The sequence below is a fragment of the Buteo buteo genome, chromosome 13, assembly GCF_964188355.1.
Source record: "Buteo buteo chromosome 13, bButBut1.hap1.1, whole genome shotgun sequence".
Taxonomy (NCBI): Eukaryota; Metazoa; Chordata; class Aves; order Accipitriformes; family Accipitridae; genus Buteo; species Buteo buteo.
This window is the reverse complement of record NC_134183.1, coordinates 524,972-551,919: the sequence shown is the minus strand read 5'-3', so window position 1 is coordinate 551,919 and position 26,948 is coordinate 524,972. Positions and strand designations below refer to the sequence as shown.

General features: G+C 41.0%; 1 protein-coding gene across 5 annotated transcripts in view; it reads left to right on the top strand.

Annotated features, from left to right (window-relative positions):
- The window catches only part of ASPSCR1 (ASPSCR1 tether for SLC2A4, UBX domain containing), a 50,989-nt gene that overhangs the window by 21,849 nt on the left and 2,192 nt on the right, over positions 1 to 26,948 (top strand). For all 5 annotated transcript variants that reach the window (XM_075044044.1, XM_075044046.1, XM_075044042.1 and 2 more), the window contains 8 exons: positions 1,940 to 2,079; positions 4,568 to 4,649; positions 5,526 to 5,592; positions 6,527 to 6,589; positions 6,891 to 6,943; positions 25,276 to 25,327; positions 26,036 to 26,105; positions 26,422 to 26,609. In XM_075044044.1, coding sequence (XP_074900145.1) covers positions 1,940 to 2,079; positions 4,568 to 4,649; positions 5,526 to 5,592; positions 6,527 to 6,589; positions 6,891 to 6,943; positions 25,276 to 25,327; positions 26,036 to 26,105; positions 26,422 to 26,609 — 715 coding nt within the window. The remainder of the gene's footprint in view (positions 1 to 1,939; positions 2,080 to 4,567; positions 4,650 to 5,525; positions 5,593 to 6,526; positions 6,590 to 6,890; positions 6,944 to 25,275; positions 25,328 to 26,035; positions 26,106 to 26,421; positions 26,610 to 26,948) is intronic.

Here is a 26,948-nt window from a genome sequence, read left to right as displayed (position 1 = left end):
TTCACCCGCTAGTTAGAGCTGACCCTGCTCAACTTTCTAAAAGTAGCCAAGGGTCCCACCCACACAACCTCGCTCTTTTAATTTCTCAAATTACCCTTTAGTGCCCACAAGCAGGGTGAACATTGCCTTGTAATTTGTGTTGTTGCTTTTGACAATTGAGGGAGACTCCTGTTCCCAAGGGGCCTGTGCCTGGGGGGAGGGAGAATGCATGGAACAGATGGAAGGAGGACATTCGGGCATTAATTAGGATTGGAAAGAGTATATGAGGGGAGAAGAAATGGGCATCAGGTTTGTTCATACAGCCTAGAGCTGTGTTAGGCTGGCAGCAGACTGTAAAGAAATGTTACATTAACTATCAAAGTTTTTGTTCTCGTGGGGTTCTTCAGTCATGGACTGCTTCCCCCCTGCATCTCTTGTAGCCTGCAGTATGCTATTCCATTTGTTTTCAAGCTTTGTGCATTTAAACATTTCTGTGATTTAAAACGTTTGAATTGTTCAAGAGCCAATAGGTATAACTGCTTCTTGTGCATTTGACTACGGTAGTGGTTTATAGTCACCTACTGGCACAGCTGCTGCTTTTGACATAAGGGAAAGGAGCTAGTATCTAAGCTTGTCTAAATTGGGAGGGATACATAATGTCACTCTCTCTTCAGACACAGGGAATGCTGTTTCTCTGATATGTTGGGGGTGGGTAGGGGTGGGGTTTTGGTTTGGGATTTTGGGGGATTGTGGGTTTTGGTGTTATTTTTTTAATAACTGCAACCACAGTTACAGGCCAGGACACAATTGTGCTGAAAGGTTTGCCATCATGATATCCAACTCCCAGTTCTGGGCTCTGGAGGCAGGGGGAGCAGAGCGGCCAGGCTGCCTCTGCCCTGCTGAGCAGGTGAGAGGGGTGTCTTGGCTGTCTGAGTTCTGTGTGCTGCTTGAATGGCCTATCCTCAGCATCTGGGGTGTAGGGAAAGTTGCCAATAAATGTATTAAGTACTTTTATTGCAGCTAATGCATACGGTGAACTGTTCCTCTCGCATCTGTCTGCTTTCCCTGCAACAAAGGCTGATTTCAGTGCTAAGTACTTTGTAAGTGCAAAACAAAAGGATTTTCACTAAGGGAGCTCTCTGCACACCAGAAGCCAGGTTAAAAATTTGAAATACATACAATGAAACCCTGCAGTGGCTCAGTTCAGAGAACTCAACAGGTCAAAAACTACCTTACCAAAACAAAGGATTGTTCTCTAGAGCAAGAAGAAATGGAGTGAGCCCTGGTTGGGAACTAGTGCTGTTGGTTCTGTGGCAAGAGAACGTGAAGTGAAGAGAACGGAAGATACGATGCGAGCCGGGAGTGCATGGCAGATGATAAACTTAAAAGGGCAGTTTATAGTCTGTAGTATGAAGAATAGCACCTGTGTAAGTTGTATATTGCCTGTAGAATGGTAGGGAAGTGATTACATACTGAGAGGTTTGGAGTAGAGCAGAGAGAGGTAGGTTATGGTTTTGGGATAGGAGTAATTTCTGAGTACTTGTAACTAGCTAGAAATATGGTTCAGCTGCAAAATATCATTGTATTGTAAGTGAAGAGATTCCCCAGGCACTCTGGAAAGGAGTCATCTCTCCTTATGTTAGGTATCTGACTGCTGAGGTTATTACCCTGAGCTTGCTATACTGGCAGTGGAGAGCAGCTAACTGCTAGGGTGTCACTCATCTGACAATATAGATTCCTGCTGCTCGTTGGGAGGAATTATGCCTCAAGCTCTATCAGCTATAAAAAAATGGCAACACTGACAACCTCTGTATTGTTAGTTTGATCTTGGTGACATGAATTCCACACTAATGAGTGTATTTCAGTTTGCAAATACTGTCCATTTACTTTTTTCAGGAACTTTATAGCATAAGTGAAGTAATGCATTTAAGACTAATCAAAACTTATTTTTATTCTGTAGCTTGTAGAACGAGAGCCACTTGTATGTCACCTAGACCTACTAGAACCACTTTCTGCTGGCCCAGAAGAGCTTCCTGATGAGTTTTTTGAAGTCACAGTGGATGATGTACGGAAACGTTTGGCACAGCTGCAGAGTGAGAGGCAAGTTCCCTTTCTGCTGGCAAGTGAGATTGCTCCATATCCTTTTGTTAAGCAGAGTGACACTATGCATCTATAGCTGGCTGTGATCCCTGGGTAAAGGGTTGTAGATAAGTTACTGGGTGCGGAATTAATGCATTAATGATCAGCACTGGAAATCTCTACCCTTTATGCCATTTGAGTTCAAGGGCTGTGTCTTGTTTCTGTGACAGAACCTATGCTTTTGTGTGAATCAATTGAGCATTTGTGCATGGGATAATGGTTTCATGTGGATGTTGAAAATTTCATCGTGAAGTGTCTGTGATGCCTGTGTGGTGATAAGTTTATCTGAGAACCTCAAGCTAATCAGGGATGGGCTCTCACTGAGAAAGCATTAAGAGAAAGATTCCTTCCCATGTTCTGCATTTCAGGGTTATTCAAAGCCACTTAACACCCCACCTCTTTTTCTTTCTTTCCTTCTCCCTTCTTCTGAAAGAGAAGCCATCGCCTTTGTAATTAGATGTGCTCTTATTGCTAGAGGCCCAAAGTAGTGGTGAGTTCCTGCTACCTGTTTTGATCTGACTTCATGTTAGCTATTAGGAATTAAATGCATGGAATTTGTAACTTGTGATGGACAAACGTATGAGCTCAGTGATTCAGCTTCATAAGAATAAGTCTCACTGACTTCAGTAGTAGCTAGTAGCTTTTTCAGCCAGTAAGAAACACCTTGTGTTTTAAGTAACAGAATTAACCTTTTATTAGATCTCATCAGAAGAGACCAACTTTGAGACATTGCCCAAATGGAAATAAAGCAAAATCAAACTTGGCCACAAATGAAGACGTGAGAATGTTTGGAACACACACAAAGAAGGGGAAGAAGTATAGGAAGCTGGACTAATAACTATGCATCTCACTGTTCAAGTAGCTTGCTGTCAAATATTCATGATTTTACTGTACTGTTATTCCAGTTCTGAACTAAAAACTCAGATTAAGATAAACTAGCCTCCCTATCACAACACCATTTTCCTGTCTATATGTTCCATAAAGGAATTAATTTTATGAAAGTATTTAGTTTCAAGTGGATCATAACATTCCTTTAAACATCACAAGCATTCTCTGAGACTGTGGGACAGCCTACTTTATGCTGTAACCAAGTCTGAGTTGAACTTTTTACTTAGAGCTGATTTTTTTTCCCCACAGGCCACTGAAATCCACATGAGTACACAGATTGGCCTGAAAATTGCTCTGCTGCTTGTGGGTCTGGAGTATTTAGTGGTACAAATGTAGGGTCATTTGGTTGGGGGTTACTGGAATACAGCCCCCTCAGAAAAAAGACCTAATTTCCAAATTTACTGAAGCTTGTAATCCCTTTTCCCCTCACAGCCAGGGATAAAAATAAAGGCAAGTTACACATGAAACTGATACCAGTTGGCTTCTGATCTCAGCTGGTGAATCTTAACAAAAAGTAGCTGCATACAATACAATATTTTAAATGCAATTAGAATTTAATTCTGACTTCATCAAGAGCTGAAAATTGGTGCAAATCAGCGATAGGTACACAAAGAAGGAATGGAGCGGGTTAGTTTCATGTTTGCTTTTCAGATTGTGAGTTGGCACTTTCAGAGCGTCTTGGAATGTGGTGTACCAGCTGACAGTTCTGGGTACAATTGGTGAAGTAAGCCTGTAGTTATTTGGTTCAGCAGCTGCTCCTGAGATACCTCGATGATTCTTAAAAAGAGGTCCTTCAAACTGTATAGGTGTAAGAGATTAACTTGCAAATAGTTGTGCAGAATTACATGATCAAATGTTTCACCAAAATCTCGCCTAGTCAATCAGTTATTCAGAATTAAGTGCGAACAAGGAAAAGGGACTAAAGCTGAACATGGGATCTGTTGGATCTAAGCTTATTTCTTTGCTTACAGGGAAATATAGAATTGTTTTCTTGAATTTATTGTTTCGTCTTAAATACAGGTAGTTTTGTTGGGGTTTTTTTTGCGCCCACTACTCTTTTTAAAACATCAGCCTACAATGCTAGATCTTGAATGATCTGAAACTTCTCATTTTTGTTTTGTTTCCCTGTTGCTAATTACTACCCGTTAATTTCTTGTGCCAGCATTGTTTTTCAGCTTCAGTACCTCTTCTCCCTTCCTGGAGTAATCACGCAACTTTAGTGTCTGTTTTATTGGATTAGTAAGTCCATCTCTTCTTGAGTAGTCTAAGCAAACGTTCCCCTGCTGCTCTTAATATCTTTTCTGGCATCTGTTGTGGTGAACTTACTTTTAAACATGTACAAGAAAAGTAATTTTATACAGTATTGTTGCTGATGCTCCATAGTTCCATACATGAGATTTTGGGGTTGGAACCACAGGAGATGGGGAAAAAGCTGTGAGGGATGCATGGAACAGTTGAGCAGTTCTCATCAGTCCTGCTTGGACCTTTCGCTTTCTTAATAAAATAAAAATACATCTTAAAATCACAGAAGTGAAAGCTTGTCTTCTTCCCATGTATCTAGGAAACGCCTGGAAGAAGCTCCACTGATGACAAAATCTTTGAGGGAGGCTCAGCTGAAGGAGAAGTTAGAGCGTTACCCAAAGGTAGCCTTTGTTCTTTTGCCAGTCCCTCTGGCTAGTCCATACTTGGGGGTTGAGTAACTTTAGGAATGAGTTGTGATCAATAGGATCTTGAGCTACTTAGAAGAAGACTTTTCAAATTCCCATCCCTGTTAATTGTTTGTGGAACTTCTGTAACAGTTGTACCACGTAAAATCAGCTGTCATGTAATGATGTGGTTGAGTGGCAGGCAATATAGCTCCTTTTATTTTGTTTCATATGTTTCAAGCCCCTTATGTTGTGCGCACATCAGTCTGTATGACTGAGCTTTCCTAACTGCCTCTTTTCTGTAGACTCTGACATTTTGATAGTATCTCATTACAAGTTAAATGATGTTACAGATTGGAGATATCTCGCTCTGCAAGTACAATCCTAATGCAGTATTTGTCTTTGGTGATTTATTGCAAAAAAATAAGAGATTAAGTTCCCAAGTTAAGTGCTTTCTGACCAATGGTGGAAATGGAATGATAAGAGTTACTTCAGATCTATCGCAGGAGGATTCCTGCTGCTATGGACACTTCAGAGTGCTGATACACTATCTGTACCTGTCCATGGGTGACTTTCTACTTTGTGCATCACCTAGCACAGGGAGCTCCTACTCCGAATAAGTGCTGCTGCATTGTACATCACACTATTTCCATAGATCAGCTCTCTTACAGCCTGTGAAAGCCAGACAGCCCACGTTTTCCAAGGAGCTGCACAGTAATTGTTAGCCAGTATGCTCTTCTATCCCTGTAGATTAAATATCTCAAATATACCCATTTAAAAAAACCCAAAACTTGCTTGCAAATTCTAAGCCAAGGACAGGTGTTACAGAACAGCCATAAGCAACTGACCTAATGTGCTTTGCCTCTAACTTAGGTGGTATTGAGAGTCCGTTTTCCAGACCGTCACGTTCTACAGGGGTTCTTCCATCCTAGTGAAACTGGTAAGAGCAATCTCCGCTTCAGTCTGTGTAGCTGCAGCTAACCTCTCTCATCATTGATTAGTTGCATGACAAAAGAGAGGGGCTCTGGACAGATCTTTCTGCTGTCCACTGAAGTAATACTGCTCTGAAAAAGCAGCAGTAGCTAGTTACACTGTCCTTATAGGGCCCCTGAACAGGATGAGAAAAGAGTCTGGGGTAATTAACTTAGTTAAGGGGAGTTTATTTTCAGGACTACTTGATGGAGACTGTTAGGCTACTTGATGACAAAATATTTGTGCTCAAGAAACTGTCCCACTTGACATCCCATTGTTTGTGTCCAACTGGTATGTTACTGAGATGAGTTTAGACACTTCCTCTATGTTAGCCCTTAAAAAGTTTTGGGGGAAAACCAACAACACTCCCCCCCCCCAATCCAAAATAAAACCAAAAAAACAGGAAGAGGAAAAAGCTTTACCTACTGTAATAAGAATAACAGGGGCTGAACCTTCCTGCCTCTGTCAGTTGACAAAAGGTGGTCAGACCATACACGAAGTAGCCCTTACTGTTGTTAATGAAGATCCTCTTATTCTCAGCTGGCAGTGATGGTTACCTACACAATTTTTTTTATACTTCCGTATGGAACAAGAACTAATAACTAGTTACCAGAGTCTCACCTGGCTGGCCTCTGCAAATCTTGCGGCTGGTATTGGATTTCCTAGGAAGAACTTTACTGGCATCCTTAGATTTTGCTAAGGGACCAGCATATCTTAAGTGGTTTTTTTTGTTTGTTTGTTTTTCTCCAAGATATTTGTAACAGTGTAACAGTGTTCTTTTGAGGAAAAGGCAATCTACAGACCTCGTAGAGGGCAATTCTGCTGTTGCAGGTTTGCCTTTTTTCCTGGCATCTGAAGAAACAAATATAATTCAGTAAACCTTTCTCTCCTTTTTTTCACAGTTGGCATTTTGAGAGACTTTGTAAGAAGCCACCTTGCAGATGCAGACTTGCCATTTTACTTGTGTGAGTGTGCTGTTGGTAATACTTGGCCTTACTTTTACAAAGCCTGTTCCTAGCTGTGGTGCATATGGGATCTTGTGATGCCATGAGGTATGACCTGGGGAGAAATTCCTTCCCTAAATACAGCCTCAGAGTTCATAGAACCTGCTCACTTAGCCATGTTATGCTTCCACCTAATAAGAAGCCTGTGTGGGCAGTGTGAATGTGTCACTTCTTTAAAGAGCAGTAATCCCTCCCATACCTGCTATATTTATTGTTTTGGTTGCTGGGTGGTCCTGTTTTGTAACTTGTTTTTTAACTTCAGTTATTGCACCTCCCAGAACCATCTTGAACGATGAAAGTTTGACACTCTTTGAGGTAAGGACTCACATGTGTGCTCTGTGATTCTTTCTGACTTGCTGCTCTCCTTCACCCTGCCATATGCTTTAGTTCCTTTTAAAAGAAGCCATATAATGTTGTGATCCCTGTAGGCTTCTGCTTAGCCAAGACTAATGGAACCAGGTGTTTTGGAGCACAAGCTCTTCACCAGAAGAGGTCCACCTCGTGCAACAATATGCACTGGCATATTGTGCCAGAGTTGTGGGGGGTTTGCATTGTTTCATACATACACTCGGTGCCTGATGGAGTCTGAACTGTATTTAACCTTGAAATGTTATTACAAGAGCTGAGCTAATGTGAGTTTGCTCTATCTGTAGTTGGTTTAGTATAGTAGGAGATGTGAGACTGGATAGGTAACTGTTTTCAATTTCTACAGCAGGAGCTAGAGGCCATATTAGACAAAAGTCTGACCTTTTTGATAATCACTGTGTGAGAATTTATTTTAAGCCAGCTTGTACATTTAGGAATATGTACTCTCGATGTGTAACTTTTCTCAAAGGCTGAAATTTAGCTTTTTCAAATCCAGATTCCTGGAGGTTTTTTGCAAATGTCAGATAAGGTGGTCTTGAAGTCTGTGGTCAGAGACTCTTGGCTGTGTAAATCATACACGTGTTAAGAGACTGAGTGATTTTGCCAGTGACTTTGCCCCAGACTCATGCTGTTTAAAATGGGCTGTCATTCAGAACTTCATGGACGTTTGTAGAGTGATGCTCTGAAGATCACTTGCAGGGTAAAGGGTCAAGCAGACTGCAGTGAGAGTTTTTGCTTGATCCCCCTGAGGGAGCAGAAGGCGTGGGGCAGGGAGAGGGATAGAGAAGGGGACTTTTCAGGCAGCATGGTGAATTAGGTAGGGATTAGCATGCCTCTGAAGTTGTTTGTAATGGAGCTTTCCAAATTCCACAACTTCCTGAGCAGGCCATGTGGAAGAGATACACATGCAGCTGCTTTTAGACTATTGAATGTTCAGGGAAGCAAAGTGTGGATCTCTGTGTTCGCAGTGGGAAGTCTCTCCCCTTGCTAACACCCTGTTAAGAATTATTTGCTGAAATTTGAAGTTTTGGGAGTGGTTTTATTGACGATGGAGTTCCTTGTATTGTCACCATGCAGGTGACAGGTTTAGCTTCCTGGGGAGTCTTGAGCTTCTCGGGGATCACAGCCCTGTTTGGTTCTGTGGTTCGAGAATTGCTATGCAGTAGCTCTTGGCCTCCACCCAGCTTTACAGCCTGAGGACCGCTCTGTTTCTATCAGCCTTCCTACTCTCTACTTGACCATGGCCTCTGTTCAAATGTGCAGTGTGCATGGCTGTGCTTCTCCCACTGACAGGAATGGGACAGTGTATGTGTTGGTAAGACATAATGTCATCATGGGTGGGGAGAACAATGATTTTCTTTTCAAAGCCATTTTGTGTATTTTAATTAATAATGAAAATAGCAGTGGAAAGCGCTTCGTGTTTTTGAGCCAGGACATTTTGCCATTCAGGCGTGAAGGCAGTTCTCCCAGCTTCCTCTGACTTGTGCCATCTCACCCACATCTGCCACCCAAACCACTTGTCTCAAGGCACACATGGTAACCATGATGGGAAATGCAAAGGACAAATCTTGTCTTCAGATTTCTGAGAAATCCCACGAAGGGGAAACTGGCTGTGGTTGCATTGCTAATGATATATTTGGAAAACATTCAGAGGAACAGCAGATAATAAAAAATGTTCTGCACTTGTTAGTTCTGAGGCAAAGGAAGCAGCTGTAGAGCTGTGACTAGTACAGACTGGTCTGACATGACACAAGCACACTACTCAGCCTCTCTCTGTCTTTTTTTTTTTTTCTTTCTTTTTTTTGGTCCTAAGCTGTCATGTCTGAGCACATCCCTCACCTAGAGTTCCTTTAAATACATTTTCTAACATGCTTTTTTTGGAAAGCTTTTTTTAATCATTCCAAAGCATGGTCTCTCTGCAGCTCTCACCAATAGAGCTCTCCTGCATAAAATGGGTGTTTTCCCGTCTTTTTCTAAGATTTGGCTGGGATGTGTTCCCTGACTTCCTGTCTCAGCCTTCAGACTTGTGTCCCTACAAAATATACTGCTTTCTTTTCATTGTCTCTGTAGGAAGTGATACTCTCCCCCACCCCGTATGCCACATTTTCCCCTAGAATCTCATGGGCTTCAAGTTTTGGCACTATTTATTTTTTCTTTAAGATGGGCTTTTTGCTTGTTTGTTTTAAGTACATCCTAGGTGTTGAAGACTCACAATCTGCCTCTATGATAAACCTTTTACTTTTCTCAGTTCATTTTCTATTGGATGTTTTGTTGCTTCTTTGAATTCAAGGTACTTCCTTTTCTGATGCTGCTTTCTTCCATTGTTTTCGATCACTGTTGGAAAATACCCTGCCTGCTTATGTGCCTGTCCTTCCCACCTTGAAATCTCCTGTGACCATTCTTTTCCACTCTTTTGGTTAGCTTCTAAATCCTTTGCATACCATACTCATTCCACACAGAAAAGGAGGTTTCCCTGCCTTTTCAGTAAACTTGAATGCAGCACCCTCTTTACTGACCTGTATCTGCCTCCTATTCATCCAGCCTCTGATGCCGTCTCTGGCCTCCATTGTTAGCTTTGGTCTGTCTTCTAAATAAAGTTAAAAATCCTCTGCTTACCTATATTTACCCCTTGCCCACTTCCCCCTCTCCCACAACGCTGTTCTTTTTTGGTTTTTTTTTTTTCCTTTTCTCTTTTTCAGCATACATCTAATGTTTCTCTGGATGTCTTCCGAAACATAACTTGTTCAGTGAAACACCACAGAAATAATTACGTCTCCCTGTCTTTGAATCACAAACTTTATGGCAGGAATTTTGTTTAATTTGCTGTGTAAAAGCCTTTGTTCCGTACCTGGCACCATTACTTCTGCTTGTTACATGTGTGGCAATTTCCTAGTTTCCTAGTTGTGACATTTACTGTGGAATTCATTCCTCGCGGCAGCTCTGTGAAACATAAAAACTGTGTTAAATTAGTGCTCTGTAAAGACTTCGAGGTGCCTTACAGCCCAGTCTTTAGACTCCTTTAGAAATCACAGCTTGGTGAAGAACCTGGTCAATTTTAGTGTCAAGCATCTTCAATTTGTAGTGGCTTTCCCAAGATTGAACTGCTTGCTGTGTCACATGGCAAAGGTGCAAAGCCTTGACATTAGTACAAAACTGTGACTGTTCATAGAATCATATCACAGAATCATAGAATGGTTTGGGTTGGAAGGGACCTTGAAGATCACCTAGTTCCAAGCCCCCTGCCATGGGCAGGGACACCTTCCACTAGACCAGGTCGCTCAAAGCCCCATCCAACCTGGCCTTGAACACTGCCAGGATGGGGCAGCCGCAACTTCTCTGGGCAACCTGTTTCAGTGCCTCACCACCCTCACAGTGAAGAACTTCTTCCTTACATCTCATCTAAATCTACCCTCTTTCAGTTTAAAGCCCTTGTCTTATCACTACATGCCCTCGTAAAAAGTTACTCTCCAGCTTTCTTGTAGGTCCCCTTTAGGTACTGGAAGGCTGCCGTAAGGTCTCCTGGAGCCTTCTCTTCTCCAGGCTGAACAACCGCAACTCTCTTAGCCTGTCTTCAGGGGACAGACGTTCAAGATAATGGTGCTTGAAAGCTGAAAATTCTCCTGGAAATTCACTGTTTCAAGGAGTGATTTTTCTCATATATCACTTCCTCTGCGTCAACACAAAAGAATAACAACATCCAATTAAGATAAAGGGTGGCAAATCCAAAGTTGATTTAAGAAATTTTTTTCATGCACCATGTAATCACAGTGTAGTCTAATTAAACTGTAATTAGAAAGTGGTTGTGTTGAGAATTTGGGCATAATTAAAGAAAAATGGATTTTTAAAGCATAATCTAGGTATACAGAATCATTACAATTATTTGCGAAATGTGGAAAGCAAGTAAAATCTCATGCTTAAAATATTTTTTAGGGATTGTAGCATGACATTATGAAGAGATTATTATCACATTACTTAACAGTCGTATGACTTGGCATTTTCTTGTTAACTAGCTGGCTCTGTGTAGGTAAATGTAGTGATGCATGTGTGAGGAAAAATAATTTGAACTTCATATGCATCTCAATGAGCTCTTGGGCTGATTGTTACTACTCTGGAGCAAAGTCTTAAGGTGATGAAATCATGAGCTCATTACTGAATAGTAGTCAAAACCGAAACAACCTCCTTCCCAAAACCCAGAATACTCAGAACGAAATAGATAATAAAGAACATCACTGTGTCATTGTATGAAACCAGGATTTGCTTGCATCTTGAATAATGCATGCAGATCCAGTCTCTCATCTTAAAAAGGAGCTGATAAAGGTGCAGAGAAGGGGAATAAGGATCATCAGAGGCTGGAATGGCTCCTGCATAAAGAATGACTAAGTAGGCTAGGACTCGTCAGTCTGCAAAAGATGTGACTGGCAAAGAAATAACATATCAAGGAGAAGCTGAAAGGGATTGATTTCTTACTCTGTCCAGTACAAGAATGAGTGCCATTAAGTGAGGAGAGCAGGAGCTAGAATGGGTGGAAGGAGGTAGTTGTTCATACTACAGGAAACTGAAGTGTGGAATTCCTTGTCACAGGGTGCCATATACTAAAAGTATATACTGGTTCAAGAGAAAGTTGGACGCTCTACTGAAAGTCTCTCTTAATATATAGAAACCATCTCAGGAAGCTTCTGAACTGAAAATCATTGCTAGCTAGTAGTGTTAGGGGAAAGTATCCCATGTAAGTGAAGAGCAAGGATAGTCTTCTCTATGCATCTGTGTTTTTTGTTCACTGTTAGAGACTGGATACTGGCTGGACTGAATAGACTTTTGGTCTGCATACAGTTGTTCTTGCGTCTTTTTGTATTGCTGGAGGTGGACTGACCAGGCTACCTTGGCAACTTACCTGACCCGACAGCAATCCCTGTATTGACTCAACTACCCTATAGATTGAATGATAATGGACTAATACACATGAAACAATACACAAAATTTAATGTATAGCAGAGGATTTAAACTGGTATATATGACTTGTTTCTTTGAATATCCTGGGATAATTAAGTCTTTACTGCCTGTTAGGTGTTTAAGGTTTGGTTTTTTTCAGCTTTATGATTTCATTAACAGAACTATTTTGTATATAATTCTCCAATTTTAATAAAAAGAAAATACAGACTGTATGAGCCTTAGAGTTCTGGAGAAAACAGCTGATAATATCAGTGGAATTTGTTAAATTTTTCCCTTGCTATTTGACATCCTGTGTAACATTTCATGTCTGTGAAAAAAAGATGCAAAGTATAAGCAACTTGTTCATGAGGTGGTGTGTTCTTCTGTACTATGCAAGTGATGATGTGACACATATAGGTAATGGAAAATAAGTATGTGAAACAATAAGGGCACTGCAAATTCCTTCTAACCAGGTGTTCTGCAGAAGCTTTTTTTTTTTTTGCATACTAATTTTTATTCTTTCTCGAGGTGTTTCTGCTGAAAACCCTAAGGTGGATGTTTGTCATTTTAAAGGAACTTTATCTGAGTAATTTAGGCAGTGGATGCATAGCTGCTGGTCACAGCTGAGTCAGCTGAAGAGACTGCTGCCCCAGTTATTCTCACAGCTGTCACCTAGGCTACTATCTATTTCATTCTACATGAGTAGGATAAATATAAACAGTTTAAATAACAGACATTTGCAGGCTCAGGTCTCTTGACTGAGGTGGATTAGAGTCTCATAACATGCAAATCCAAGTGATTGTTAGTATTTTGCAATGAGTGGTAGTGGTGGGCTGAAGGAAGTAACCTTTTCATGGTTTTAGCTGGAAGGGAATGTGTGTCTGCAACATCATGAAAGTAAAGGTTTTGCTCACATATGTTGCTCACACCCTACAAGAGTTTGCTGATGCAGTTATGCCAATGGACCCAAGCAAACTTTCTCTGCAGGCGACCTTGCTAAAGTTCATGGTGAGTTTAAACAACTCACTTTTGAGTTTTGTATTTTTTCTCCTGCAGTTGAGTATATAAACTTTGCAAAGTTTATACTTGTAGTGTACCTTGTCCCCATAGCCCATGTGGTGCAGAACCTCAGATGGTTGGAAATGTGTATGCAGTTATAGGTATTTAACTTTCTAGATTTTTTCACCATGCACAGTCAGTGTGACATTTCAAAATGCTATTGTTTTCAAAAGGTTATCCCCAGAATTAGGAAAGCCCATACAGTTCGTTACAGCTGACTTGCAAAAATGGGTTGATGGTGAAAGGAGCAGACCAGAGCATTTTTGTAATCAAGTTTCTTTTCTTAAAAAAAAAAATAAAAAAAATTAAATCAAATTATTCAGGGAGGCTTTAGCCTTGACTGCAGGGCCCTAGGGCATTGGAAATGGGTGCATGATTTGACCCAAATGCTTGAGGCTAGCAACACTGCTCTAATGAGGTAAGCAAAGTAGCTGTTTAGCAATAAGGGAAGACGTGTCGCTAGATTGGCAAGAAACAGCAGGGGAATTGATTTGTTTGAGGAGCAAAGAAATACCTGTATGTTCAGGGTGAGGTGTGAGAAGGGAGAAGGCTGCAAGGGGCTGAGGCAACTTGGAAGGATAAAATGGGGTGAAGAGAGGGAGCAGAAGGAAATGTGTGCCTGGATGGGGTTGGGTTCCACTGTCTATTTAGAATTTTAGATTTTGGGGCAATGGCTTCTGTGCTGCCAGGTATGTGTGCTGAGGGAAGGGCACACAAATATGTGCATTAAAGCCCTGAAGTTGTTTGATGCAGCTGGGTGTAAAATGGTCATTATGTAAAATGGGTTTACAGATTGAAAGAGCTGTATTTCCTGCCAGTGGCCATGTAGCCTGTGTCCCTTGCCGGAGGCCCTTCAGCCCTTTCAGGTCATGGTCTGTTATGGCAGGAATGATTCTGTGTGTTTATAAACATTTTATTTGGATGAAGCATCAAACAGGAAAAAAACAGTTCCTGCCGAGAACTTGTCATGCCATTCTGGTTACCCGTACTGGTTGTCAGAGACCACAGTGCTCTCACTTACTAGGATGGTGCCTCATCCCAGTTTAGGTCAGCTGATTCTGGGTGAAGCTTTGCTCCGCATTACCGGTGTAAATCCTTTTTCATCTTTAACTTTCCCTTGAGTCAGTGAAGGCCCTGTGCTGTAATGTCTTCTGCTTGGATAGGCTTTCCCTTCTTCTGCTGCAGATCTGAGTGCTTGGCAGGGGCTGAAGGGGGCTTTCTTCTCTGGGAAGAAATGGGTGCGGAAGTTGCTCTGGCTTTCGTGTCCCTGGCAACTGTGTTATTGTTGGATGCCCTTTTTATAGGCGGCTGTTACTAATTGGGCTGCTTTGCCTGAGCCTCAGTGCTCTTGGTAAAAATGACACTGGCCCAGACCAGGAGCAAGAGAGGTGATATTTCTGGTATTGGGCCAGGTGGGGCAGCACTGGGGACAGGACTTGCTCGCTGCTTTTCACTTGCTCTCTAGTACTGCCTTCCAAACTATGAAATCTTCAGTCTGCGAAGAAGTTTGTGTGGGTCGGTATCGACGCTCTCTGCAGGCCTGAGGGGTGCAGAGCAGGCTGCAGTGCCTGGTCCTGCACTGGATGGGGTTAGGCTCTGTATGGGTGGGTTAGGTGAAGGCTTTGCCCCTTTCAGACATCATGTGGTGTGTAGAAGGGAAACCTTTTGTACTTTAGTCAGAGCTTTCCTTCTGTTTCCTTTATCTGGAAGGAAAGAGATGGAAAGACCGAGCTGCTCTGTAAAGATAGAAGGCATAAGGTTAAGGTATTTTGTAAAATGTGTGGCTTTCAGGCTGGGGGAAGAGGAGCTTTTATGCTCAGGTGACCTTACAGCACCCAGCATCTCTGTAGTGTGAGAGCTTGTTCTGGAATAATGCTGTGTTTTGATACATAGGATGCAAATGTGAATGAAGTGCTGTGGAGTGTATGGTTATTCCAGACATTGTAGGGAAAAGAAAGCACAGGTAAAGTAACGGAACAGCTTATTTCTCAAGCTTTCTTGAGGTTTTTTTTTTTTTTTGGAGGATGTGTGAAAGGTTGAGGAGTGAGGTTGTCTTTATCAGTAGTACAACTCTTTAAGTTTGTCTGGTTTTAGCATGTAACTGCCAAAATTCACAGCTTTTGCTCCAGGTGCTGCGTGTCAGTAGTGTTAGCAATAGCCTCCTGGAATGCTTTGCACCTGATGTGATTCCCTTGCAAAGATGCCTGCACATAACCTGACATTTGATTTTAATGGGACATTTCTTAGATGACTAGAAACCTATGTTTCTATTCAAAACAGGTCTTCCAAAACAGGTACTACTGTGTTGTATCTAGCTATTCTGGATTTCTTCAACATTTAACGTCCATGTTGTCAAGCTGTTCACTTTTTCATACGCGTCTTACCTGAGCAGAAAATAACACACCAAAATAGAGGTAGACTGTAGGTGCTTTGTAGAATACTGCTGGAGTGTATATTCATTATTCAGGAATGAAGTGACTTTCAGAGGAAGCAAAGGCAATTGTAAGGAAGTTTGCACTGAAATCTAAGTATCTCAGTGATAACTGTGAGCTGTAATTGAAATCGTATAAGCCTTAGAATCCTAACTTTAGACAAAATCTCATGTCTGAATTACTGTTCCATATATGCTTTTCCATTTTTTTAATGTAGTTTATTCTCCTTTTGCTCTCAGGAACTTCTTAGATTCTTGTTCCCTAAGTATGGTGCTTAAACTCTTGAGAAACAGAAAATGAGAAATAGTTAAGAAAACCAAAGAGTAAAGGAATAGAGGCTGGCTTATGGCTTCTGCACGGTCCATTGTTGGTTTTCTAGGTTGCCTCGTGTCTTCTCAAAATACATGATGCTGTCATGTCTAAATGTAAGTGGACTGTTATTATTACTTTTAAGCAGGACTGTGGCACAGAAGCATCCAATTATTTATTCCCTTCAGTTTAGTCATAGGCTATTTAATTGCCTTCTGTTTTCTCCTCTTCTTTGAGAAATGCCTTGGTACGTAGGGAATTCTAGCAGCATCCTCCAAGGATATGGGAATTCTCTTGATGAACTTCAAAAGGATTTTCTAGAAACTTATGGTCCTTGCTGAGACTGTTGGAGGCAGAGCCTGCTTGAGCTCCAGCACAGAGTGTTCTGGACATTGACTACTGCCAGCCTAGATGTTTTAGGAACTTCTTGTCATGGAGACTGCATGATTTCTGATGGTATCACAAGCCCACCCTCTGCTAGGGTAGAGGGTAGAGTTGCTTCTTCTGTGATATGACTGGGAGCTGGTTGTTTGGGATTGCTTGTCCAATGTCAGACACGATTCACAGACTTGCACTAGCTTTCCCAAGTCTTGAGTTAGCAGTAGTAGGCTATCCTCTGCTCTATAGACTGACTGCCTTGGTGCTGTCTGTAAGAAAAAAGTGCATGGTGTCTGAGACAATAAAGTGAGCACATTTGAGCATTCAAATATTTATAAATGACTGAAGTTTGTGCTGAAGCCAATAACAGGAGTCCCTGCAGATGGTGGAGTACCATATTATCAACACTTCTGCTCTCTTTCCACCCTCTCACTCCATTCAAGCTGATAAGATTGGAACCACATTCTAAATCTGATCACTTACGATGAAGGGAGAACCTTTACGCTGCAAGCAAAACCAGGAAAAAAGACAAATATTGTCAACTTGTTTGCCAAATACTTGGGCTGAAAGAACTGTCTGAAGTGAATTCTCCTAAAATATGTGTGTATTTACAGTATAGTGAGCACACAGATTGGCAGCAACGTGGAGTTTTTGGAACCCATAAAGACTTCAAGGCATTGCTTTGATTTTTTGTTATTGCTGTTTTTGCTGGCTGCCTTATCCTCATGTCCCTTGAACTGTTTTATAATGTTCTGCTCTCCAGAACTGATCAACTGCAGGCTTCCCTGTTGTAGCACTTGGCTTTGGGTTCCTTACAGCTCTAGTCGCTTGTTTGTATTTTTCTAGGCTAGCTGAGCTTTTCGGAGTTGCGTCTTAGCTTCTTTCTCCTCCCAGAAACAGGCATTTATGTAGTGCATATCTGGGGTGCGTTAGTGGAAAAAAATCATTGATTGCTGAGTTAATACTAGGAAACAGTTAGCAGAAGGTAAGAATACCAGCCATTGGAAAAGTCAAGGCAGCAAAGAGGGCAGAGGGCCATCTGTCTTCAGAGGAGTTAAAAGAATCCACAGGCTTCCACATAAATATTTAGATCTTTTAATCAGATCTTAGAGTGCACTGAGTGTTTCCTCTGGCGTGTACTGTGGGGCAGAAATCCAGAGGAGCTGTTTGTTCCTTTCTTTGCCTTTGGTTCTGTTTCCATATCCTATTTGTTAATGCCAGTTTGGGCCGTACATCTGGCATGCTTGTTCAGTGAAGCCGACTACGAATTGAGCAGTGTGAAGCCTTCTCTGCTTTTGGCAAGAGTCTAAATGCAATTTCAGAAAAAATTACTTCATCCAAGTCATTCTGTCGGAAGTATTTCCAGTGGCAGGCCTTGTGGTTATTCCACTCGCTAGCAAAGAAATTTGCAATTAATAGTGAAATTCATCCAGCCCAGAGGATGGCATTCACCTTCTTGTATGAAGTCTTAGTCCTTTACTTACTGTTCAGGATTTTCTCATCTGACTAGATTTTGGTAGCAGTCTTACCTCCTGTTTGTCTTGTGAGGTGTGTTAACCGTCTGTCTGTACTTGCTTCTTATGCTGACTTCGAGCAAGGCTAGGCACTTCAGTCCGGATGAGGGCCTTCCTTGTATGACTGAGTTTAGAGTGGAAATTCTGCCCAAAATGTTCTCTCTTCCTCTGTCAGTTTCAGAGGCCAGATGTTTCTGATCTCAGCTCAAGGGCTCCATGAATGCTCTTTATACCTGGATTCCTTAAGTAACCTTCTCAAAATAGTGCTTTCAAATCTTATCTTTTGCCTTATGAATTTTAAAGGTCCCCAGCTCTAGCTGGATCAGACCTCCTCTGTATTGGCTGCAGAATATTCATCTTCTTTGGCAGTTGCAGTCCACATTGAGCAGCTTTGTTCTCAGGTTATAAACACGAACCACTTAGTCAGTTTGCCCCTTTCACCATGTCTGTAGTGTTTATTTCTGTTTCAGCGATGCTTTGCAGTCTTGCTGGAGAAGCTTTTGATCCACCGGCTTTCCGGTTGAATTTTCCAAGAGCTAGTTTATGTGTTTGGGGTGTGTGTACTATGCAGTATTTCATGTTGGTAGCTTGGGTTTCTCCTTCCATGCGCGTGTTCCTTTGAAGTGCTTATTTTCTTATTCATCTTTTAACATCAAACTAACAGCAGACCTGTGGCACTCTAATCTTTTCAGATCATGTAACGGAAAGAATGCTTGTCATTCTGGCAGCTGCAAGTTCCCCTTAGACAGCAGTCTCTGCCTGGTCTGAAAGCATCACTCTGTCAGTGAACAGAATAACTGCATGGTAATAATGTATATTATTTTGCAATACTCTGTTCTAGGATTTTTTGAATGCGTGTGTCTGGAGATACCTAGTGAAGGAGTAAGTATTGAGATGTTATTTGGGGAGGGTCCTGCCTGAAATGTTTTCTGTGCTCTAGAGAACAAGTTACTAAAACATGCAGTAGAACAAAGCAGAAATGTTTCTCTTGTGTGTCGCAGCTGGATTCACAGGGGAATGTTGTTCTAGTGTAGATATTTTTATCACGGAATGCAAGATGCAGTAGCCCCAGTATACCACTCTACAGCCAGGATGCCCTGCTGTCATAAACCACGCTCACCGCTATGGTGTCTGAGAAACTGCACTCTGCGCGTCTGAAATAAAACTTGGAGTTACTTAGCTACATGGTTTCAGACTAAATGTGGCTTTGTGAGTAACCGGCTGGTCTTCAGATTTCAGAAATGGAAAGCGTTCATTTAAACTTCTGCAACTGTAACTAAGTAAATTGATGAAGCTGTGCTATTTAGATCTTTTTAAAATCTGAGGAGTTGGACATTTGGAATGATATCCTTAAGGGGGGGCGGGACAGTAAGCAGAACATTGGCTTCCTCCACTTCTTGCCTCATCAGTGACTTTCTGATTCCTTCGGAAGAAAGCTGTCCTGTGATTAAGGCCTTGGATGGGACTCTGGAGACTTATATACGTAGTTCTCATTTCTGCTACTGCCATTCTGTGTGACCTTGAATAAGTTATTTAAATCTCTTTAGGTCTCAGTTTTTCATTTGTACAAAAAAAAAACCAAAACCAAAAAAACCCCAAACCTGAAATCTCATACTTTCTTACATTTTTATTTATATTGCATGTTGCTGCTTATTACACATATATAACTGTACAACAGGACACCATTTTCAATTGGATCTCTAGGTGCTGGTGCAATAAAAATAATAAACTGTACGTTGTAAATATGCCTTGCACAGTGTGATTTGAACATTATAATTTGATAGATTAATAGCATCTATTTTCCCAGTCAGAATGGTATTGTATCTTTGGCTGGAAATCAAAGCAGCAAGGAAGAGAACTGCTGGATATTTGAGTATAGTAACTAGCTGTTGACGCCTTCATGTTGTAGTGATTCTTCACATATAACCGAATGGAGCTTTTTAAATATTTGTTTCAAACAGTCTATGATTCTTCTGGTCAATCTGACAGGCTCAGTGTGACTCTTAAGAGAGATTTCTAAATCTGATTCACAGATAACCATATAAGAATCCTATGCAGTGAGGTTAAGAACTGCAGAGTTCTTCTAGAGACATTGATATATGCATTAGAACAACTGCAAATGAGGAAATACCATCTGACTTGAGAATATAGTTTTCAGGTAGTGGTCTGCCCAGTATTTGATCCTTGCATTCTTAGCAGTGTTAGGGAGCACTAAAGGCTCCAGCTATGGGTTTGTATGTTTTCCTGGACTGCAGCTACTAAAGCCTTCTCATCTTTATGCCAAGACATTCTTTGGCCAGTGGGATCATTCCACTGGCTTTTTTTTTTTTTTTTTTATAATGTGAAATTGGTGCTGATTTAAATACTTTTGTGTTACAAAAAAAAAATCTCAGACAGTGTTATGTCCTGCCAGTGACTGGCTGGAGAATTCCTGGGGTGATCAGCGAGATGTAGCTAGTTGCCTTCTGTACTGAACCCTCAGTAAGTACTGAAACTGGGATGGTACCTGAGAATTCTGCACAAAGGAAGCAAGACAAAGGGTTGTATGAATGAGCCAGTAGTCTTAAATTGAAGAAAAAGAACTTATTGGATGTAAATTTGGCAAGAGGGGACTCTGTGTTGGCTGACCCCTAGGAAAGGATAGGCATGCAGGGAAATAAGCCATGGGAAGGAGGTTGTATTCTGTATACTTGTGAGCTGCAGTCTAGTTCCTTTAAGTTTCTTTCAATTAAAACATTTTGAACTGAAACATTTGGACTGATGTTTTGCCAGCAGTGGGAAATGGTTGTGGACGTGGATCCTGAAAATTAGAACTATGGTTATTTGTCAACCTGTGAGTAAATAGGGTAGAGGTTTATACTGGGGCACATTCTGTCTGTGTGTTTGTGTGGTTGAGTGTGTCTGTCTAGCTCTTCGTCTGTCTTTCTCACTCTCCTTTTCTCTTTGTGCCTCATGCAGGCCCTGCCATGAATTTTCTCTGACCCCTTGGGGCCATTCCCACATGAAGCTTTGATGTGTGTGCCCAGAGCTTGATTGACAAGGAAGTTTCGGTGGCGGCAGCAGGGAAACGAAGAGAAAAGGGCAGGGCTTTGAACTAAAGGGCTTTGAGCTCTGAGATGCTGTGCTTACTTATCTCCTTCAGAATGTTAATTATTTACCAAGATAATTGGTCGGGAGGGGAAAAAAAGAGAGGGGAGGTTATTAAAAAATTCCAACACTAACACGCTACAAAACCCTCATTTTCCAACTTGCAGCTGGCATGAAAAGGATGTTGTGTGTAAAAGGGCTTGAGTGTATGTGTGTTGGGGGGGCAGGGGGGACCTTTCTAAGGCACCCATTTCCTAAATAGAGGGATCCCTTCAGACGAATGCAGCGGAAACATCAAAGCTCTTGCAGGAGTTTTCTCTGGGGTTTCTAAACCGTGTCTGGTACTTTTTAATTAAAAAAGTTTATGGAGAGCTGTCTTTGTGACTGGAGCAGGCAACCTTAGGCCCTGCTGATTGAGGAATGAAATGTTAAAAGACCTAATAAATAATGATTTCTGCTAAAATGTCAGTTCAAGGATGTGAAGATGGCTGGCTACTTTAGCAGGATCTGAGACTTGGAGTAGACTGATGAATGTCTCCTGCTTCAGCCTAACATGATGTAGGCCATATTGTATGTGAAAGTCTCCTACAGCCTTTGGATTAATGTAAAAAAATTTGTAATACCACATACTCATTTGAAGTTTGTAGTCAGGAAGATAGGTGAAACTGTTTCATTTTGCCTCCAGTTAATGTAGTTTTATTAGTCTCTGTATTAGGTAGCAATCCACAGACTCCTCCATGAAGATCAGGGTTCCTTTGAGTTCTGGTAATTGCTGTCCTGGATCAGGTCCAAGGACTGTCATTCCAGTATCCTGACTGTGCTGATGGTGGCAACAGAGGTTCAAGAAAACTCCAGAGCAGGCAGCCTGCCCTGCACGGTTCCTAAGTGTGTGTTAATGATACGAAGAGGGGCAGTTGCTTGCTTTTATTTATTCATTTATTGGATCAAGGTCAGAAATTTAGTGTTACTGTTTTGCCAGAGTAAATGTAGACCATTAATCAACATTTTCTGTACAGTTTCTGGCTATGACAGTATTTACCTCTTTTACACTATGATGATTTGGTTTCTTTACCTGTCTCTAGACCTTATATATAAGGCCTTCCGAAAGCTTAAAATAATTGTTTCAGCTGTTTTTTCTTTATGTAGTATTATACTGATGTGTTAATTCTGGTAATAAGTGTGATATTTTTCTTTCAGAATCCTTACTAGTACAGCTGGTTACACCATATCATATTAATCTTCCACATATCACCTTCAAACCCTTTCAAAAATACAAGCCTGTGCTTGCAGCAGTGTCTGTTTTTAGTGCGAAGCTTAATAATTTTAAATCTCTTACTCTGCAGTCCCTTGAGAACACTTGGATATACCATCTGGACATGGTGATGTAGCGCTTGTTAATATACCACTTAGTTCCAGCACCAGTTTTTCTACTGCTTCAGTTTCTTTGAGGGTGTGATGTCACACTATAATCACTATAAGTGGCAGAGCAAGCTTCATAGGTGGGTACCTTCCTCACTTACCTCCAGTTGCTTTTGTGATTCCTCTGTTGAACCAGTGGGACTGTGAGTCCAGTTCTAGTTTCTCTGGTGCCCAATGAAGGACCAAAAAATAATTAAGGGACTGATGCATCTGACATATGGGGAGAGGCAGAGACAGTTGGGGTTGTTAAGCCTGAAAAATAGAAGGCTCTGGGAGGGTCTTGTCAATGTGTATAATAAATGTGATGGGAAACAGCAAGGAAGATGGGCCAGAGTTTTCTCAGCAGTGCCCAATAAAAGGACAAGAGGAAATGGACATGAATTAGAGGAACTTCCATTGAAATAGAAGGAAAACAAACTAAAACCAAAACCACTGAAAGGGTGGCCTAACACTGGAACAGGTTGCCTGAGCAGGTTGTGAGTCTCTCTCCTTGTTGATATTCAGAACCCAAGTGGGCTTCATGGTCCTGAGAAACCTGCTCTAGCTGACCCTGCTCAGAGCAGGGGGATTTGGACCAGACAATTCTCAGATGCTCTTTCCAGCCTCAACTGTTCAGTGATTCTGTGGTGGCAATGACATTGCAGGATATTTCTGCCCTTTTAGCTCCTCAGTCTTACCCATCTTGTAGATTGTAACAGATCGAGAACAAAGTTACTCTTCTCCAAGTCTCCCTGATGATGAAACTGATCCAAAGAAGTAATTGAAATTCTCTTCTTTAATTGGATTCCTTAATATTTATAATTGGTGGCCCAACCAATTATTTTAGGGACTTCCTTTATCTGAACTTCTTATTGTAACTTTTTTTTGTTTTAATTCTTGAATTGTATCTTTGCTCTCCGAATTCCCTTCCCTATACCCATTCTGCTGCTTCACTCCTTATTATTGACCTCAGAAGTATTAGCTACCCGAGTTGAAAGATCTTTGTTGTTTTTTTAATTACGGGTAAATGACAATATTTGCTAGTTTGCTTTAATGCTTGCTTCCCTGCTTGCTTTTTTTAGGTAGGGCTGCACAGCATTTCTAAGACTCCCATTTTTCCAAGTGATGTTTATTCAATAGCTAAGGATTTAATCGCGAAGGTTTTTGCTTTCATTTCCTGTGACTTTCAGGTCTTTAGTCAGCATGCCTAATTTTGTTAACTCTCTCTTTCTAAAATACAGTGTTTGCGTTAATTGTTCATACGTTCTTATTTCTGATGGTGTTGAATTTTATTACACTATGATCACTGTTTCTTACTGGCTTGAATTTGATCCTGTATATTACCTAGACTAGTTAAAAATAATTGCTTTTATGTTTATGATTACTAGTTCAGTAGGTCATCATTTCAGCTACTGACAAATTACTTCTCAACAGTACAATGTAATTTAATGTGTTACTATGTTGAACACAATTCATGTTTTGTACTGAATTTCATTCAGTATATGTTTATGCAGAGGTAGTTGAATAAAGCTATTTAGCCATGACATAAGAGACTGAGTACAAAGCAACGAAAGGAGAAGATGGTGAGAATGGCCATTGTCAACATAAGTTGTCAGAAGTTGTTCATCATTTTGATTGTTGCTATTTAAAATTAGAGGAAAACAACTGAACTGTAACAAGCCAGATGCTATCAGGTGCATTATCTTTGAGTAACTTGAGAGACAACAGTTGCCATCTCATTCTTCCTGTGTGATGGGTATACACCTTAAAATGGTGAAAACTGAAGTATAAAGCAGTGCTGTAGTGTGGTAAATTTACGGACAGGTAAAATTAGGAACCAGGCCTGCTGACTAGAATTGTAGATGTTTCCACTTTTCTGTTTGTTTGGGTGTTTGGTGGTTTTTTGTTTGTTTTTTCCCCTGCAGAGAGCCTCTCTTCTCTGTGGAGTGGTAGTTAATGGTAGAGTGGCAAAAGCTGACTCTGACTTTATTGCGCTTCTGGGTTGGAGAAGGAAGAGTTTGTTCTCTTAGATGATGAGCTAATGGGAACTCTGTTTAATGTGGTTTTCATGTACGTGTTTGTCCAGAAATTGCTAGTTGTTGTGGAGTAGTGAAGAAGTAGGCGAAAAGATAAGATTCAAAGTAATGTGTTGCATACCTTTCTGGGGCCATTCCCAGTGAGACAGGCAGTGTCTCCCACCTTTCCACTGATGTGGTAAGCCAGGGCACTGTGGCACTATCTTTTTGTCATAGGTCTTTCTGTATGGAGACAGTACTTACAATGTCACAGACTCAATAAATTTACATACTTTAACTTACTTTCACTTGATTTAGTGCTTCATGACCTATATGTGTTTTTTTTTTAAGGTGTGCCACGCAGTGTAATTAAAGCACACAGTAAACGAATTATGATTTGGCTGACTGACATCTCAAATATGCTGGTGTTTTGCTGGAATTAGTTCTGGCCACACTCTGTTCATTATTTTCATCTGGTTTGCAGGTAGATATATAAATAAATAATAATCATTAATAACATTTACAGATGAAATAAAGAACATCAAACTGATAAATGCAGACATGAAAAAGGGTCATGTAATGAGCTAAATGGATGAAAAGTTTGAATATGGCAATTATTCTGACAAGTAGGAACTAGGAATTTAGGCTGGATTTATAAAAGGATAGACTGCATTCTGGAAAGCTGTTGAAATTAGACAAATTCCAACTAGAGATAGGGTATAAATGTAATAGAATAATATAGAATAGATTTCTGAGGGCATAGCTGGGTTTTCCTTCTCTTACTGTCAGCCACTCAGGTCTCAGAAATTCTTAATCACTCATGTTATCTGCTCAGCAGTGGAGAATGTGGGTGAAGTACAGTGGCCTGAGATACAGGGACAAGGGGAAACAAATGGCAGGTTATCAGCGCAATGAGCAGTTGCTGTACAAGTCTCGCCATCTGTGTGTAGTAGAAGACATCATAGAATTTTGCTTCATGTCTTACTCTAAGTGCCCTGTACTCTACACAAGTTTAGCCTTTTCTGAATTACTGATGGTTTGAAGACCTCAGCTTGAACTCTGTGAATTTGTCTGTAGCTGTCTAACCTGCCTCTATGTTCACAGTGAACTGTGAAAGCATCTACAATCAGTGATCTCTTCTTTTCCCCCTTTTGCTGCAGGCTAAACTCTTTCCAACTGCTGTCATTCATTTTGGATCTGAGGAGTACAGGGGTGAGTGAATTTCCTCTCTTCTTCAGCTGATTCTATAGTTCCTATAGTAGACCCAGAAGAATTACATCCTTATGTTCAGAGTTCTTTCAGCAAAAGATAATGCAATCCTCTAGAATGCTGGTAAATGTTCCCATTCTGAATGGCTGAAGCTCTTCAGAGCTAGCTTGGTCAGTTAGCTTGAGAACAACTGTAAACATAGTACCTTTCTTATGAGTTTTGTTGGAGTATGGAGTAGGCATTGTCTTCTATGGGGACAAGAATGATAGAAGAACGACTCTGTAGAAGGAAATTCCTTTGTTCAAAATGTTAACTAGACAAATGACTATGAAACACTTTACAGACCTCCTATTGTAGTGGACTGGCTGGACGGATCTGAATCTTTGATTCTTTGAGACCTCTGGTTTATGCTTAGAGTATCTGTTTCTCCCAGAGATTAAAGCCAGATGCTCTGGCTTCACAGAAGAGTTTGAGATGCAGTGAGCACTGAAAGAAAATGTCAAGATCTTGAAGTTTGAATGATGAAAGCGGGCACCTTGAGTTGTGAAAGAAACTGTCATAGTTTAAAAGTGTCCTGTGTCAGTTGGGGGAAGGTGATGGAGATTTACTATAGTATACAGCAGGTATTTGCTGAGCCGAGAGCTATGTGCTTCTGTGGTGATGGATGTCTTTATGTTACCAAACGAGTGTTTGGGTTTCATTTTTAAACAGATTGTTACCTGAAATCGGACCTGCTGAGCTCTGCAGTTTCTCCTTCTGCAGCTGATTTATTAGTAGCCAGGTATGTTGGGACTGAATAGAGTTGCAAATGGGTATTTCAGGGATGGGAAGCATTACTACAAAGAAATGTGCTCTGAAGATACTAGGACTTCAGTTTCTCCTGAAACAGTCATACTGTTATACCGGACTTCATAGCTTTGTGAGTCCTTCTTTGCAAAGTAGGATTTCAGTGACTAAATCAAGTAAATCCTAGGGCTTTTATAATGGAAGAGCAGCCTTTTCAATCTGACTTTAAAAGTTTAAAGGTGGTGGTGGTGGTACAAGGGGCTATTATGAAAAAATGAAGCTTAATTCTACTTGCTTATTTTCTTCCTCAGATGCTTGTCCAAATCATTAGTTCCTTCTGCTTCATCATCTTTAGAATCAACAGTTCCGTCTCCATCTGAACCAGAAGTGGGAAATGACAAAAAGACCGATGAGCAGCCAGAACCAGTGAGCATGCGTGAAGCTCCACAGGTGTTGAGAAGGGCCCCTGGGAAAATACCCAAATGGCTGAAGCTGCCAGGTATCATGAAATCAAAAGAGAGCTCTTCTTATTCTGAACTCCTCAGAAAGGCAGGCTCCTCTGTGCCAAACATGTTGGATGTTGGCAAAGAATATTGAATATGTCAGCATAATGATATGAATATTCTTGAAGATGTCAGCATAAGGCCTGCAGGACATTTGGTTCAATGCTTGTCAATCACAAATCAGTTCGTGACTAAAACCTCAGCCTTCACTGGAGAAGTATCTGAATGCAGGCTCTGGTCATTGTTGAGTCTATGTAATCTACATGTTTGCAGCATTCTTAACTATGTTCTGGGCTTAATGTGTTGAATTCTTAAATGTGCTAGTGTAGTTCAAA